The 17,407-nt window shown below is 40.6% G+C and overlaps 1 protein-coding gene across 7 annotated transcripts in view; it reads right to left on the minus strand.

Annotated features, from left to right (window-relative positions):
• The window catches only part of ube3d (ubiquitin protein ligase E3D), a 217,819-nt gene that overhangs the window by 111,728 nt on the left and 88,684 nt on the right, over positions 1–17,407 (minus strand). For 5 of the 7 annotated variants that reach the window (XM_041188678.1, XM_041188680.1, XM_041188681.1 and 2 more), the window contains one exon: positions 12,872–12,934. The exons of the other annotated variants lie outside the window; for them this stretch is intronic. In XM_041188678.1, coding sequence (XP_041044612.1) covers positions 12,872–12,934 — 63 coding nt within the window. The remainder of the gene's footprint in view (positions 1–12,871; positions 12,935–17,407) is intronic. 7 annotated transcript variants of the gene reach the window in all.

Raw genomic sequence — 17,407 nt, forward strand, 5'->3', positions numbered from 1 at the left:
ATATGATTTTTCTTTCAAACTGATACTTTCTTTAAATTCTTTAGTTAGCCAAAGATGGTATGTCCTTCCCTTAGAATATTTCTTTCTCACTGGAATGTATCTTTACTGAGTATTCTGAAATATCTCCTTAAATGTCCGCCACTGCATCTCTACTGACCTATCCCTTAACTTAATTTCCCAGTTCAGTTTAGCCAGCGCTGTCTTCATGCCCTTATAATTGCCCTTATTTAAATTTAAAACACTAGCCTTAGATCCACTCCACTCTCCCTCAAAACGTGTGAAATTCAATCATATTATGATCACTGCTACCCAGGGGCACGTTCACAATAAGGTCCTCAATTAATCCTGTCTCACTGCATATTACCAGATCTAGTATAGCCTGCTGTCCGGTTGATGCCAAAATATGCTGCTCTAAGAAACTGTCCTGAATACTCTCTATGAACCAACCATCCAAGCAGCCTTTGCCTATCTGATTTATCCAATCTATACGTAGGTTAATACCATACCTTTCTCAAAAGCCCTCATTATTTCTTCCAGTATACCCTGTCATATACTGTGGTGACTGGTCAGAGGCCCATGAACCACTCCCACAAGTGACTTACCTTTATTACTTCTCATCTCTACCCAAACTGATTCTACATCTTGATCCCCAGAACCAACGCCATCCTTAATTAACAGAGCTACCCCTCTAGCTCTCACAAAGAAGAACTGCTGACAAAGGAGAGCTGCAGCAGAAGGGAGAATAGAGAATATACATTTACAAGGATCTGGTTTTGTTTTTTTTTTAAATCATTCACGGGATGTGGGCTTCGCCGGCTGGGCCAACATATATTGCCCATCACTAGTTGCCCTTGAGAAGGTGGTGGTGAGCTGCCTTCTTGAACCGCTGCAGTCTCTGTGGTGTAGATACATCTACAGTGCTATTAGGAAGGGAGTTCCAGCCTTTTGACCCCACGACAGTGAAGGAACGGCAATATATTTCCAAGTTAAGATGGTGAGTGACTTGGAGGGGAACTTCCAGGCGATGGTGTTCCCATCTATCTGCTGCCCTTGTTCTTCGAGATGATAGTGGTCAAGGGTTTGGAAGGTGCTGCCTAAGGAGCCTTGGTGAATTCCTGCAGTGCATCCTGTAGATAGTACACACTGCTGTTCCTGTGTGTTGGTGATAGAGGGAGTGAATGTTTCTGGATGTGGTGCTAATCAAATGGACTGTTTTGTCCTGGATGGTGTCAAGCCTCTTCAGTGTTGTTGGAGCTGCACTCATCCAGGCAAGTGGTGAGTATTCCATCACCCTCCTGACTTGTGCTTTATAGCTGGTGAACAGGCTTTGGGAAGTCAGGATGTGAGTTATTCACCACAGGATTCCTAGCCTCTGACCTGCTCTTGTAGCCACAGTATTTATATGGCTAGTCCAGTTCAGTTTCTGATCGATGGTAACCCCCAGGATGTTGATTGTGGGGGGATTCAGTGATGGTGATGCCATTGAACGTCAAGGGGTGATGGTTAGATTCTCTCTTGTTGGAGATGGTCATTGACTGGCACTTGTGTGGCGCAAAATTTACTTGCCATTTGTCAGCCCAAGCCTGGGTATTGTCCAGGTCTTGCTGCATTTGGACATGGACTGCATCAGTATCTGAGGGGTCACGAATGGTGTTGAACATTGTGCAATTATCAGTGAACATCCCCACTTCTGACCTTATGATAGAAGGAAGGTCATTGATGAAGCAGCTGAAGATGGTTGGGCTGAGGACACTACCCTGAGGAACCCCTGCAGTGATGTCCTGGAGCTGAGATGACTGACCTCCAACAACCACAACCATCTTCCTTTGTGTAATACAATTAAACAGGACAGAAAGTTGAAGGCAGTATGAGAGCAGGGATAGTGAACTGGACAATTTTACATTGCCACTTCAGTTTTGCAGAGCCGATCAGCCCGTTTAATGGGTTTCATTAAAGGTGTCAGATAAAGGAGTCTCTGGGAAATCTCGTACCATCAAGCCTGCCATGAACCTAGCTAAGGACGTACAGGTATGTGCCGTTCAGATGATGACCATTTCCAGGGCCTTGCATGGAATACGACTGATGAAGAATACGACTTGAGGGCTAAATCAGTTAAGTGAGAAAGTGAAAGATCCTACATACCAGGGACCAAGTTAGAGAACTTTGGAACTGCATGTGGTGCCATGTGTCTGCGGGGACTGATGCAGGTACCTGTGATTGTATAAGGCGTATCTTGGTTATATTGGCTATTTGAAGTGCAATTTACCTTTTCATATGAATTATCATTTGCCTGTTAATTCATGCTTAATTTGCATCGGTTCTCTTTCATGTTAGAGTAAAAGTTCCAAAATGTGAAATCTTGTGGGTAACTCCTTCATTTGGGACTATTTGGTAAATTTGGTTATTCTGGTTTACGGTTCCGCCGCAGTGATTACAATAGATATTGCGCATTTCATATTCAAAAAAATCATTTCATTAGTGCTGTTCAGGTAAACAAGGTTCACTTTTTGTTAATCCCGAAGAATGAAATCTAATCAATGTCAATATTACAGTTATTAATAGAAAAGCTGGGATAAGGTCCTTTGAAATTGCTATTAAATTTAAAAGAAAAATACATATTAAAGAATTAATATTGAGATGAAATGGACAACTGCATCCTAAGCATGTGGATAAACACACAGAAGGTTCTCAAGAAATATATTTAAATGAAAAGAAAAATAAAAGTAGGTCATACATTTCAGCTTAGCTAGCACAGTTAAATATTAGCACAAATTAAATGATGCATCTTTTCTGATTCATCTGCCGTCATGGCTGATTTCCATCACTGTTTTTAGAGAAACAGATGCAACTAAGTATAATCACAACAGGATTAAGAGGTTGATTTTGTCTGTTCTTTTTCACCACTGCCGATACCTCAGATTTGTACAACTTGAATTGAGGTAATTACGCTTAGACATTTTACAAGGTTTGAACTTGAACTTTTGTACGAATACACAATTGAAGATGCTGAATGCCAATTTTACTTGTGTGTGATTGACACTTTCATGAAATTAAAACTATTTAGATTTATGTGTCATGACTAGATAGCATGAACTGTTTTTTTCTATATCCGGGCTCAGCTAGTGCCTTTGGTTTCAGGAATATAAATTCAGACATTTCAGTGCAACCTCAACGGAGTGCTGGGAGTTTGGTGAGTTGAGGGAGTTTGGCGAGGATAGTGCTCATTTGCTTTTTCTAACTTTTTCACCCTGTAAGAAGTAGTTCCTACAAGGGAGGAAGCTAGCTGTTTGGTAAGTATCTGGTGAGTGATTAAGATATGTTATTAGTGCTTAGTGTTAGGGACAGTGTGTTAATAGCCATCGTAGGACACAGGAGTTAAGGCAGATCTATAATTTTAAGTTTCACAGCCCTGAAGAATATAGAACAAACCATTCTCAATAGGCTAGACAACAAACATGTCCTTACTGTTGCAGGTTGATCAGGTGAAATTTGAGCCAAGGTTGGCAAAGCCTTCATTATTCCGCTGTAAAGGACTTCACATTTCTAACAAGCCAGTTTGAACATCTAGGACCAATCATAAGATGAATGGGTCAGGAGGCAGCATCTTCTACAAAGCAGAGTACTGCTCTGGAATGTCAGCCTGTATTTTGTTCTCAAGTCCTCTGGGGTGCGAATGAAACCCACAACCTTCTGACTTACAGACAAGAGTGCGACCAACTGAATCTGACACACTGGAACATCTTCTATCTGGGTGGGAAGCAACTGTTCTCAGAACTTATCCTGACACAATTGTGGAGGTGGATGGGAGTCGTGACAGCACACACATATTATGCATTGTTGGGTTTTGTCAGGTGAAATAGGATTATGAGCAACCATGGAGATATATTCGCTACTTAAAAAAAATGCCAGCGAAATCAATTTATAGGATAGTGGATAAAAATTATAACATCCTTGGATTGGTTAATAACACCAGCAAGTGCAACTTCAGAATGAAGGATAATCCTCCTGATTTACTTCTGGTAATGATTCTTACAGAAACCTTTACAAGTCACTGGATGGGCCTCAGCTGGAGTAGTGTGTGTAATTCTGGGCACCACACTTTAGGAAGGATGTCAGGCCTTGGAGGGGATAGAGAGGAGGTTTACTTGGATGGTACCAGGGATGAGGAACTTCAGTTACGTTAAGAGATTGGAAAAGCTAGGATTTCTCCCTAAAGCCAAGAAGGTTAAGGGGAGACCTAAGAGTTATTCAAGGTTATAAGGGATTTCAACAGGGCAAGTTGGGAAGACCTGTTTCTTCTGGCTAGTGGGTGGGTAGTCAGAGGTCACAGATTTAAAATAATTGGTGAAAGATAGAGGGAAAATGAGGATATAACCACATAGAGGGTTATTATGATTTGGAACATACTGTCTGAAAGGATCCACAGGAATATTCAAAAAGGGAATTGGATTTGTGTTGGAAGAACTAATTTGCACAGTTATGGGGAGAAAGCTGGAACATGAGACTGAATTGGATAGTTCTTTCAAAGAGCCAGCACGGGCATGACGAGCTGAATGGTACCGTTGTGTGCTGTATTTCTACGCTTCTAAACTGACCTGAGCTTTTACATAACTTTTTTTTTAATCTCTCTCTCAGGAAAGGCAGGCTGGATGGAGCAGAGATCCTCTTCCCAGCCACCATGGCTCATTTCAATTAAAACAGTTTTCAAAGCAATAGCTTTTTTTTAATCTGATAGTTAATTTTAATGAACTGAATGGCCCTATTTCACTTCAGTGCATGAGACTGTTTAAAAAAAACAACAGCATCCCAGGTGAACTAATGACTGATTGGGATGGTACAGGCATTTGTATAATTTCTTGTGGCTAACTGGGCATTGGAGAGCTAAACATCAAGATTCAAGAAATCATTAAATTAGATCATAATATTTCATAAGATGTGCTTCATGTTACCATTTTCTAGGAATCGTTATTTTCTGCTGATGCAAGTTATTGCACAAAAGAAGTAAAAAATGAACATGGAAGTACCATCAACAATCCCCACTGAGCAGCTTGAGACCTTACACCATCCCCTGTAGCTTGTGAAAAAATCTATATTTTTTTCTCTTCCTTTCCAACCTTGGACACAATTCAATCACAATATGGCTACAGGCTGCTTCAAAGTAAAAGGCAATGGGCTGAATCTTAACTCCCAAAGAAAGGCAGGTTGTGGTTACGTCACAGATTAAAAGCAAAGATATCTTTAACATGAACTCTACCTGCCCACTTTTGTCATTTAATTATTATAATGAGGGTGCCTGCCTTCATTTTAACAACGTTTCTATTTGAAATACATGCCAGGCCTTGGGAGACCCAGCAGGTGCAAGGAGGTAAGAAGGGCTGAATAAACAAGGTAAGTGCCTTTACTTCCTGGCTTGTGGGCCAGGAAGAGCAGCAATGTTCCCTCCAGGCCCAACAAGCTACCCAGTAAAACCTCCTCAACAATCTGTCTCCTTTCCCCTCACCCCGTTCCAACCGCACCCACCACCCCCCCCACCCCCCACCAATCACCTGACTTTGACTCAAACACACCATCAGCTCCTCCCAACCACCACTGGACCCATCCCCCCAACCCATGATCAGGATCCCCACCAGCTCATTCACTCACCCACTACACTTACTTGCTCTCATAAGCTGTGGCCTTGTAAAGCAGGCTTCCTGCTTGAAAAGCCTCCAGTCTGTTAATCAATTTGCATGCAGGCAGCAACCCGACAGAACAAAATTTAAATGTTTTGTGTACCTTTTTCCCAAGGCTATGTTTTCCTGCTTCCCTTGGGACTTTACTTCCCCAGTTGTGAACTTTAAGAAATTTGCATGGGCAATTCCCTCCCTCAGTTGTCACTAATCCTACATACAAAGAGAAGGTGGGGGTGTTTATAATATTATTTCACATTATAGTTCAGCTTAAATCACAATTCCATCAGTCATCTTTTAAATAAAAACACAGCTACTTTTAATATTATAAATGTTGTCAATGAGAATTGGGTGGAGGACAGTAAAGGAAGAGAAGAAATTCATCTTGCTTATCTTAGAAGATTAATGGATTGCTATGAAATTATGCAGTACATGTGCCTCTTTTACTTCTTTTATCTTCTGTTAACTCAGTAGATCATAGTTTTATTCCAATGCTGCCTCCTTAACCCGAAAATTTTAATCCCGAGAAAAGTAAGCAGCACAAGCAGCTCCACAAATGGCTATATAGATAAATGCCATCCCCAATTTGGAATGGAGTCGGGTTTAATACATGGTGTTGGTGCTGAGATAGTAGATAGCAGTAAGGAAGGGTGCTACCAATGACCTCACTAAACTCATGGGAACGAGAATAAAAGATGTGCCAGAATTCTCACTCTTGACCGTTTTCCAGTGAATCCAGCTGGAAAATGTACTTAGCTGGGCTTTGGGAAAAAACTATGGAGAGGGCTGGGTTACTCCTTGCAGTTCATACATTTTCAAACCAAGTATTAAATATACATTCTTGGATGCTCATAATATGTCTCAAAAGACTAATTTTTAAGAAAGCACATTTAGTTACCTGGAAAACAAAAAAAAAAGTGACAAATGCTATTGCAAGCATCCTGTTTTACGGTAACTTTACTTTGAAACAACATCATTTAAATATTTAACAGAGCACACAGCTGCTATTAAAGAATTTATGCGATGTTTGCTAACCAATCTGAAATCATCAGCTTCTGAACAGGCTTTGGCTGAAAAGATTTTGAGTTAAAACTATGAAATCTCTCCAACTGTTTCAAACTACACATTCACTTGGGGAAAAATTGGGCAGAATTTTACATTAGGCGTGTGGGCGTGTGCCCGACAGGCTGGAATATAAACTGACTCCGGCACATGCCCGCCAATAATTGAAAGGCCTATTAAGGCCATTAATGAACTAATTAACTACAAATTTATGCTGCCCGTCCAACCTAACAGTTGGCTGGCAGGCAAAAAGGCCAAGCGGGACGAAGTTTCCTAAAGCTATTACAGATTAAATAAAAACTTTCTCAGAAAAATAAAATCATGTCCCATCTCATGCACCACAGTCACATGAGATGGGACATGTTTCATTAAATTTTTAATGTAATTATTTATTTATTTTTTTACACAAAGCGCTCCAATCTCCCTGAGGCAGCTCCACGCCTCAGGGAGATTGAAGCGCTCTTTCACATGCACGCGCGAAAGAACGCTGGACCCGACTCTCCCTCCTCTCCCCGCCCGCATGGGTAGCGTTCAGCGTTCCATGCTGGGTGGGCCTTAATTAGCCAGCCCGCGTGAAATCACAGTGCGGAGCCGATTGCGGGCAGCGGTCGGCTCCACAACCATGACCACCCCCACCCGCCCAGCCCACCCGACCAACGTCAGTTCCTGGCCACACTGTTTAAATCTTTCATTTTCCACTATTATCAAAAGATAAAACCAAATAAACATGAGGCTCTATACAGATCTGAACAAAGTTCAGTGAACTACTTAGGATACAAGAAGGAGTAGGATGTTCATTCAAAGGAGATCTGAAAAAGGTTCTTTTTGGGATTGGAGTGAGATTAGTGCCACGGGTGAATTCAAACTGTGGCAAATGAGTGGGGTGGCAAGGCAGTGGGAAGCCCCTTTGATAGTTTATCAAACACTAACAATAATTTGGTTTCCAATTGTCTTTGCCAGATTTTAATAAAATATGCTACAAATACTGAAAACCAAATAATATCAGAATGCTGTAATTGAAGGGCCAGTACTTGTATATTTGAATCAATTACTATTGTACTAAAACCTCAAGGACAAGAAGGTACTGCTAATGATAAAGAAAAGAACATGTTTAAAACTGAAACCAATAATCTGAACCAATAATCCTCTGTTGATGCATCACACTAAAATTTAAAATTACACAAACTGCTAATCTGGTCCACCTTATTGCATGTTAATGATTCATAATTATTGCAAACGTGAATCAGAAATACAATTCATGTTCTTCTCAGCAAAATACCATTATCACACATGCCTTAAGGAAAATACTATTAAAACAATACATAAACCTTCATGAATCAAGTGCTCTGAAACATGGCATCTGCTGAGCTTTAGTTCTGGATGCTGGCTGATAGCACAGATGAATTTTTTTAAAGTGGGTCATAAAATCCAGATGCTCCTTCTTTCAAGGTTCTATCATATAACAGAATGGCAGACTCCATGTACAGACCCCCTTGAGAGAGATTGCAGAATTCTGCAAAACAGAGACATCTGGGTGTCCTGGTACATGAATTGTGAAAAGTTAGTACGCATGTGCAGCAAGTGATTAGAAAGGTAAATGGAATGTTGTTGTTTACTGCAAGGGGAATGGAATGCAAAAGTAGGAAATTTTTGCTTCGGTTGTATGGGTCATTGGTGGGAACACGGCCTGAATTTTACCTTTGGGTGTGCATGATCGGCGGACCCGGGAGCAGTCGGGAAATGGACTGCCAACTGCAATCGGCCCCCGACCACGATTTCATGCTGGCTAGCCAATTAATGGCCAGCCAGTGTGAAATGCACGCTGAAAAGCTCAGCGCTGCTGGGGTGGGAAGGGTAAGAGGGCAGGCGATGATGTTTCCGCGGGCTGGGTGAGTGCTGTGAGAAAGCTCCCTGAAGGCAGACAGCTGCATCAGGGTGCTGCAGGCTAGAAAAAGCTCAAATATAGGTTTTGAAAGCTGCAAAAAAATGTCCATGCATCACAATCAATCACCTGAAAATATAGCTGATAAAAGTGCTGTCCATAGATATTTATTTTTATTTTATTTCATAATGGAAATTTCATCCCACCCTTGGATGAGGCTCGATGAAAGATGCAAAGGCCGTCTGGCCAATTCGCCCATCTGCCAACCGTAAGGTTGGATGGGCCATGAAAAATCAGAGACAATTGCGCTGTAAATGGGTTTAATGTCCTTTTAATTGTCGGTGGGCACGCTTCTGACTTCTGCGCGCGCCCACCAAACGAAATATCACGCGAGTGCACAATGACATCGGGACGCTCGCCCGACGTCTTCCCGCGGAATTTTATGCTCAATCGGGTTGGGTGCATGGCCACATGCGAGACGTAAAATTAAGTACTGTGTACAATTTGTAAGCCAATGCACTATTTACCTTTGTATTTTATTGATCGCTTTTAATCATGTAACCATGCTTTTATTTCTTTCACATCAATGAATTTTGTTATGACGTGGCAGATGATGTGTGCCAGGTGGACCAAACCCACAAAGGAAGCTTGGTCACGCTATTACAACAGTTTTGCAATCTGTATTTATTAAGAGATGCGTGCACTGAATTCAGAAGTAATGAGTCTACCAAGACCTTTAGAGATTTTAAAAATTAAATTAAAATATTTATTAACAAAATAAAAGGTTTCAATCACATACATAAAACTATAATTACTTAATACTATAAGAACCCCTAAAATTCCTAATTAACCTGACTCCTAGTTACACACCCAAGTTAAGGCAACAGTCCAAAGTAGATTTTAGGTTTTTTTAAAAACCGGCAAGTTCACACAGTACACATTTGACAGTTGAATTCCAAATGGCTTTCCCCAACCTTAGTTACTGGGCACAACAGACATTTGCACAAATGTCTGGAAGCTGCTTCAAGGCTGTTTCACACGCTTCTGTTAGATCTTATGTGGCCCCCAACATAGCCTTTCACTCTCCTTATATACGTTTTTCTCTCTTTAATATGTAAATTCCATTGGTCCATATATCTTTGGAACTGTACCTTTACCACAACATAAAAATTTTCACGTTGCCAATATTGTCAGTAACCTTTGGGAAGAATAAACACACTGCTTAGCTTTGCTTATCTGGCTAGTTGTAAACAGACTAACATCCCTTTGAAATCTAAACAATCCCTTCACTTATCTGAAAATGCAATTTCCCTTCACACTTTACTTGCCAAGCCAGCATCCATATTCGCTCATTACCATTTCAAGTACATTTCTACACCTAGATTCTTTTGATAGTTTCAAGCTTACAGTCTACCTGACTGCAAATGTAATTAAATCACACAGATAGAACCATGTACATTTTCACCCATAAACCTACCTTACAACAAACCAGAAAAATATTATGAAAATTGTTATACTTTCGTAACAAGGTAAGCTGGTTGTCGTGCAGAGTTTGCCTCATGGTGGTAAGAAGATGGAGCTGCTAAGGGAGAATTCTGACCGAAGACATTATTCCTGGAATAGTTTTAACTAAAAGAGACACACACATATAGATATGTCAGGACATGTCTCTGAGGTGGTGGTTTGCCACAGACAGTCCGTCTACAGAAACTGAACTGGACAATGGCCACTTGGGAATGTGTGAATGGTCTTCTTCCTGCCCCAGGATACAGTAATCACATCCATTATTAGGATGCACCTGGAGACATCCCCCTCCCACCCCTTTTGAGTTGTAGTCACTGTTAAAACGTAGGCAATGTTATCAAATGGCAGGGCAGGCTTGAAGATCCGAATTGCTTACTCCTACTCCTAATACACATGTTCATATGTCACTCTGGATAGATGAGATGAGCTGGGCTAGATGGCTTTTGTCATCCATAACTATCTTGCAAACAGAGGGTAGAATCAGGCTGGAGTTCTGTTTATTTTCTTGTTAATGGAAGTTTACTGTGAGCGGCCTTTGTGAGGTGAATTTGCCAGGACAGGAGTGTGTAATGGGCCCATAGTGAATCAATGACCTGTTTTAACCTGCAAATGATTCTCAAGAGTCTTTTCCATTAACTTCAATTTTGTCCTTTTGTCTACTTACCTATTATCTCACTCTACTGTAGTGCTTTTATGAGCTTTTTAAGGAATTAATTATCATGATAAAGTTGTGTTGCATAGTCAATATTGAAAATATACTGTACTGAGAAGCAGCAAAGTCTTCAGACTTGCTGATCAAGAAAACACAGATACAATTATGAACCATTCAGTCTTTGTCATCTGGCCTCTTAAAAGTTGTGTCACCTGACACCCAAGGACTTCAATACTTCTCGCTGACAGTGAAGGCCTATGGAGTCATTTGATCTTTCTACCCTGTGAGATTACTGATAAAATAGGATCCAATTACAGCCCTTCTGTGAAATAATTATGTTGAATAATATCATGGGCAGGGGAAAGTCTTCTACTTTTTCTACAGAATGGAAAAGATCTTGTGCAGTTTATCTGGGTTACAGGTATTGAATCTTTCCCACAAATATGAATTTACTGTCACCATATTCATATGGTACAATGTGCAGAACATGTTAATGAGGGTTGAGGCAGCCACCAAAATCTGTGTTATGGTGTGCACAGTGTTATAAATAACTAATAGGATATCTTCCGGTCAAATTAACAATATTGCATGATGCTGTTGAAGTGAAATTTGTACATTCTGGTTTGGTTAATAGTTGCGTTTGGATCACCTATAGGACACATACAAACTAACACCTCATTATATCATTGCTGCTCTTAATATTAATTACCCATGCTGCATAGATATCAGACAATATATGTAACCAGATGCCAACAATGGGTGTTATCATTTTACTGGGTCCTTTCTGTGATTGGCGAATTGATTGGTGGATCTTGAAAGGGGAAAAATATCATGCATGATCGAGGGGGGAAGGTTAAATGGGGAGGGGATGTAGGGAATGAGGGGCCCCTAAAGAGAAGCACCAGGGCCCACGATTTCTCTGCCAGGCCCTGCACACAGGAGACAGGCATTAAGTGCATGAACAAGGGTGATTAGTTTACCTTTATACCTATGGCATAATTTCATTTAAAAATTTGATTTGGAATGTTTATTGTGTGGTGGCCTCTATTTCTGCATTGTGGCCAAAGTGACAGAAGAAAGAGTGTGGAATTGTTGTGAGAAGGGAATTGGGAACTAAAGCATAACCACCCTACTACTGCATTCAATTCCCCTTGCAATAAACTATAGCATTCTATTTGTTTTCCTAATTACTGTACCTGCATACTAACCTTTTGCAATTCATGCACTAGGACACTCAGACCCCTCTGCATCTCAGAACTCTGCAACCTCTCACCATTTAGATAATACACTTCTTTCTTATTCTTCCTGCCAAAATAGACAATTTCATATTTTCTTGCATTTTACTCCATTTGACACATCTTTGCCCACTCACCTAACCTATCTAAATCCTTTTGTAGTCTCCTTATGTCTTCTTCACAACTTACTTTCTTACCTATCTTTGTGCCATCAGCAAATTTAGCAACCATATCTTCGGTCCCTTCATCCAAATCATTTATATAAATCGTAAAGAGTTAAGGTCCCAGCACTGATTCCTGTGGAACACCACCATTACATCCTGCCAATCAGAAAATGACCCATTTATGCCTACTCTCTGTGTCCCGTGAGCTAACCGATCTTGTATCCATGCTAATATATTACCCCCTACACCATGAGCTTCAGCAACACAAGTTTAAGTTATGACTGTTGTCTGGAGTACTGAGCTCCAAAATAACTCTGATCTGTCTGCTTTGTGTACTTCTGGAGAACTATTTCCAATATGGCAAGTTATGCAATTTGCAGAAGTGCGCTTGCGCAAATTGGACATCATTTCAGTCCCCAAACAGCACAAGCAGCACCGAAACAATGGGTGCTACTGAACCCAACTTCGTGCTCAGTTAAACAAATGGCAAGAGAAGTTAGCATTTCATCAAATTTTGAAACATATTATATCATCGCTGAAAAATATAATTTTTTCTGAAAATCAGAAAGAACAGTGGAGTAAGTTTTAAAATAAACTATTTCATACACAACACATAGCAATTTTTAAAGATTTTACTATATTTTCTTTCCACCCTTATCCACTGTGTCCCCATTAAAACATACCTTAGCAAACGTACTTTAGTTCTGGTCTGGGATCCAACCTGCTGTGCGCTCCAGGCACACAGGCTTCGATTCAGAAAACAGAAAGACAGTAATTGGGTATTTCAAAAGAAACAGCAGAATGTATTTATTAAGATAGATGAAATATCAAATGCAAGAAGCAATTTGTTCCTTCTTTAGCTACTGGGGGTGGAGGCTCCCCCTTCATGAGAGTACAATAAATTTACAAGTTCTAACATTTTTTTACCCTCTTCCTAATGTGAACAGACAACTTATCTATTCAATGAAATGAGCATGTCAAGACTCTACAATAGTGTGGCGAATGAGCAAGTCAGTAAAACTTGATAAATGATTGACCAAGATTCCTCATATCACCAGGCATTACAACATTCAAGACGTAGTTTTATAAAAATGAAAGTATGCTCCTGTAAATAGCATAATTGGTTAGTGAAGGATTTGAGGTAAACCTCATTGTGTCCAAGGCACAGCTGGCAAGTAATTAGCCTTAGGACTAAGATACTGAGCCAGATTTTTTTCTAAATCCTGATGTGTTACTGGTATGTTGATGTAGTTGCTACTTTGTTCTGCTTTCCCACACAGTTCTTGGAATAAGATTCAAAAGATTATCATAATAAAGTTCAATACTTTGACTATCGCTATCAGCAGCCATTATCAAAATTAATGAGCTGCACTACAAAGAGTGGTCATCTATTAAATTTTATATTAATTTAGCCAACAAGGGCCAGAAACATCAGAAAGGATGCTCACTTGCAGAAATTGCACAACCTGGGATCATATGGAAGATAAATTAAGCCGATTAATTCAAAGTATTAATTTAGTCCCCTTAAACCAAGGTGTTCAGTAACTTCTCCAATTATAAATCTTTGAACACAAAATAATCAACAAAAAAAATCAGCAATATAATAGAAATGAAAACCTAACTCCCATCATGGTTTTTAAAAATATATGTGTAAACAATCACCGATGTTAACATTTGCCATTAAGTTCAGTTTATTTGCTGTAATTACTTCGCCAGTTGATGATCTGTGTTACATAGAAACATAGAAAATAGGAGAAGTAGGCCATTCGGCCCTTCAAGCCTGCTCCACCATTCATTATGAACATGGCTGATCATCCAACTCAATAGCCTGCTCCCGCTTTCTCCACATCCTTTGATCCCTTTCGCCCTTAGAGCTATATCTAACTCCTTCTTGAAAACATACAATGTTTTGGCCTCAGTTACTTTCTGTGGTAGCAAATTCCACAGGCTCTCCACTCTTTGGATGAAGAAATTTCTCCTCATCTCAGTCCTAACTGGTCTATCCTACATCCTCAGACTGTGACCCCTGGTTCTGGACTCCCCCACCATTGGGAACATCCTTCCTGCATCTACCCTATCTAGTCTTGTTAGAATTGTATAGGTTTCTATGACATTCTCCCTCATTCTTCTGAACTCCAGCGAATATAATTCTAACCAAATCAATCTCTCCTCATATGTCAGTCCGCCATCCCAGGAATCAGTCGGGTAAACTTTCGCTGCACTCCCTCTATAGCAAGAACATCCTTCCTCAGATAAGGAGACCAAAACTGCACACAATATTCGAGGTGTGGTCTCATCAAGGCACCCTGTACAATTGCAGCAAGACATCCCTGTTCCTGTACTCGAATCCTCTGGCTATGAAGGCTAACATACCATTTGCATTCTTTACCTCCTGCCGCACCTGCATGCTTACCTTCAGCGACTGGTATACAAGGACACTCAGGTCTCGTTGCACATTCCCTTCTGTCAATTTATAGCCATTCAGATCATAATCTGCCTTCCTATTTTTGCTACCAAAGTGGATAACCTCACATTTATCCAAATTATATTGCATCTGCCATGCATTTGTCCACTCACTCAGCTTGTCCAAATCACACTGAAACATCTCTGCATCCTCCTCACAGCTCACCTCATCCTTCTCACAGCAGTATTTAATTCAAGTTACATATTGTGAATGAGCAGTGTACAAATGTTTAAAAACCCTACCAGTTTAAGTTTTGGAAGTTACTAAAATGAAACTGAAAATTATTGCATCCAACTATTTCCAATAATTTTAGAATTGGCCTTTCTACCAAAGTAATTCAAAACATTCGCTAGGCCACTCAGCTCTAGACCCCAATACAGTCAAACATGGACAAAAGAGCTGAATTCCAGTGATGAGGTGCAAGTGACTACCCTTGACCAAGTGTGCCATCAAGGACCACTAGCAAAATTGAAGTCAATGGCAATCAGATGGAAAACTCTCCACTGATAGTAATCATACCTAGCACAAAGGAAGATGGCTATGGTTGTTGGGTGCCAATCATCTCAGCCCCAGGACATCACTGCAGGAGCTCCTCAGGGCAGTGTCTTGGCCCAACATTTTCAGTAGCTTCATCAATGACTTTCATTCCATCATAAGGTCAGAAGTGGGGATGTTCACTGATGGTTACAGAATGATCATTTCCATTCAGAACTCTGCAGATAAAGCCTGCAAGTAGCAAGGCCTGGACAACAGTCTGGCTTGGGCTGATGAGTGGCAAGTAACATTCACACCACATAATTGCCAGGCAATGACCATCTCCAACAAGAGAGAATCTAACCATCGCCCCTTGACATTCAACAGCATTATGATCTTGAGCATTGCTGAAGAAGAGAGACATTTTTTGTCAAAGCTTTTGGACTTGCACTCGTCAGGACAATTCGTGAGATTGAGAGCAAGATGAAAAGCTTCAACAAAATATGTATTTTTTTCAGCAATACTCTTTACTACCAAACAACTATTAGCATTATACTCGATGAAACCCCACTATCAATAATCTCGGGATCTCTGTTACATCAAACGAGGTCAGGACCCAAAATGGTCCCGATGTTTGGTTTCTGATGTTCCAGATAAAATTCAGCCCATAGAATCCAATAGCATAGAAAAGGTCATTCAGCCCATCATGCTTCCGTCCACTCTTTGAAAGAGTCATCTCATTAATTCTAGTCCCCAGCTCCTTCCCATAGAGCTGCAATTTTCTTTTCCTCCATAAGTAGATAATCAATTCCCTTTTGAAGTTCATCATGAAATCTGCTTCCTCCAGCCTTTCAGGCAGTGCATTCCAGATTGCAATAACTTGCTACATCAGAAAAAAATCCTCATTGCCCCTCTTGTTCTTTTGCCAATTACTTTAAATCTGTGCCCTCTGATTATTGATCCTCTTGCCAATGTGAACAGTTTAAACATTAAAGAGTTTGCAGTTCCCCTGAGCGGTATAACCAAAATGTTAGTGTAAATGCAGCAGTCATCATTGCAGTGACAACTTAGTGATTACATGTTACAAGTTTTTCTATTGACTCTTGAAAGGAAAACTCTACCAGAGTGCAATCCTGTCAGTGTAACTAATTGGCTACAATTACATTTTTTGTAAAACAAACAAGGTCTGTAACATTAGCTGTGTATGGGGAAGGAAATCCTACCCCTAGATTCGCATCCAACGCAGGGAAATAGTCTAATCAGGATATAAACATGATTTATTTTCATTATTATCCTTTAATGGGATGTGGGCATCCCATTACCAGCATTTGTTGCCCATCACTAATTGCTCTTGAGAAGCTAGCTTCTTGAACTGCTACAGTCCATGTGGTGCAGGTACACCCATTGTGTTGTCAGGGAGTTCCAGGGTTTTAATCCATTGAAGGCTGAAGGAACAGCAATATAGTTCCAATTCAGGATAGTGTGTGGCTTGGAGGGGAACTTCCAGGTGGTGGTGTTCCCATGCATCTGCTGCCCTTGTCCTTCTAAGTGGCAGAAGTCATGGGTTTAGAAGGTGCTGTCAAAGAGTGAGTTGGTGAGTTGCTGCAGTGCATCTTGTATACGGTACATGCTGCTGCCATTATGCGTTGGTGATGGAGGGAATGAATGTTTAAGGTGGTGGATAATGTGCCATTCAAGTGGGATGCTTTGTCCTGGATGGTGTCAAGCTTCTTGAGTGTTGTTGGAAGCAAGTAGAGAGTATTCCATTGCACTCCTGACGAGCTTTGTAGATGGTGGGCAGTCTTTAGGGAGTCAGGAGGTGAATTAATCTCTGCAGAATTCCCAACCTCTGACCTGTTCTTGTAGCCATTGTATTTATATGACTGGTCCTGTTCAGTTTCTGATCAATGGGAACTCCCAGAATGTTGATAGTGGGGGATTCAGCAATGTAATGCCATTGAATATCAAGGGAAGATGTTGGATTCTCTCTTGTTGAAGATGGTCATTGCCTGGCACTTGTGTGGTGCAAATGTTACTTGTCGCTTATCAGCCCAAGTCTGAATGCTGTCGAGGTCTTGCTGCATATGGATATGGACTGCTTCAGTATCTGAGGAGTTGCAAATGGTATTAAACAATAGTGTAATTATCAGCAAACATCCCAACTTATGTCCTTATGATAGAGGGAAGGTCATTGATGAAGCAGCTGAAGATGGTTGGGTCAAGGACACTACCTTGAGGAATTCCTGCATTATGTCCATGAACTGAGATGATTGGCCTCCAA

This window comes from Carcharodon carcharias, chromosome 5, assembly GCF_017639515.1.
Source record: "Carcharodon carcharias isolate sCarCar2 chromosome 5, sCarCar2.pri, whole genome shotgun sequence".
In the NCBI taxonomy this organism is placed as follows: Eukaryota; Metazoa; Chordata; class Chondrichthyes; order Lamniformes; family Lamnidae; genus Carcharodon; species Carcharodon carcharias.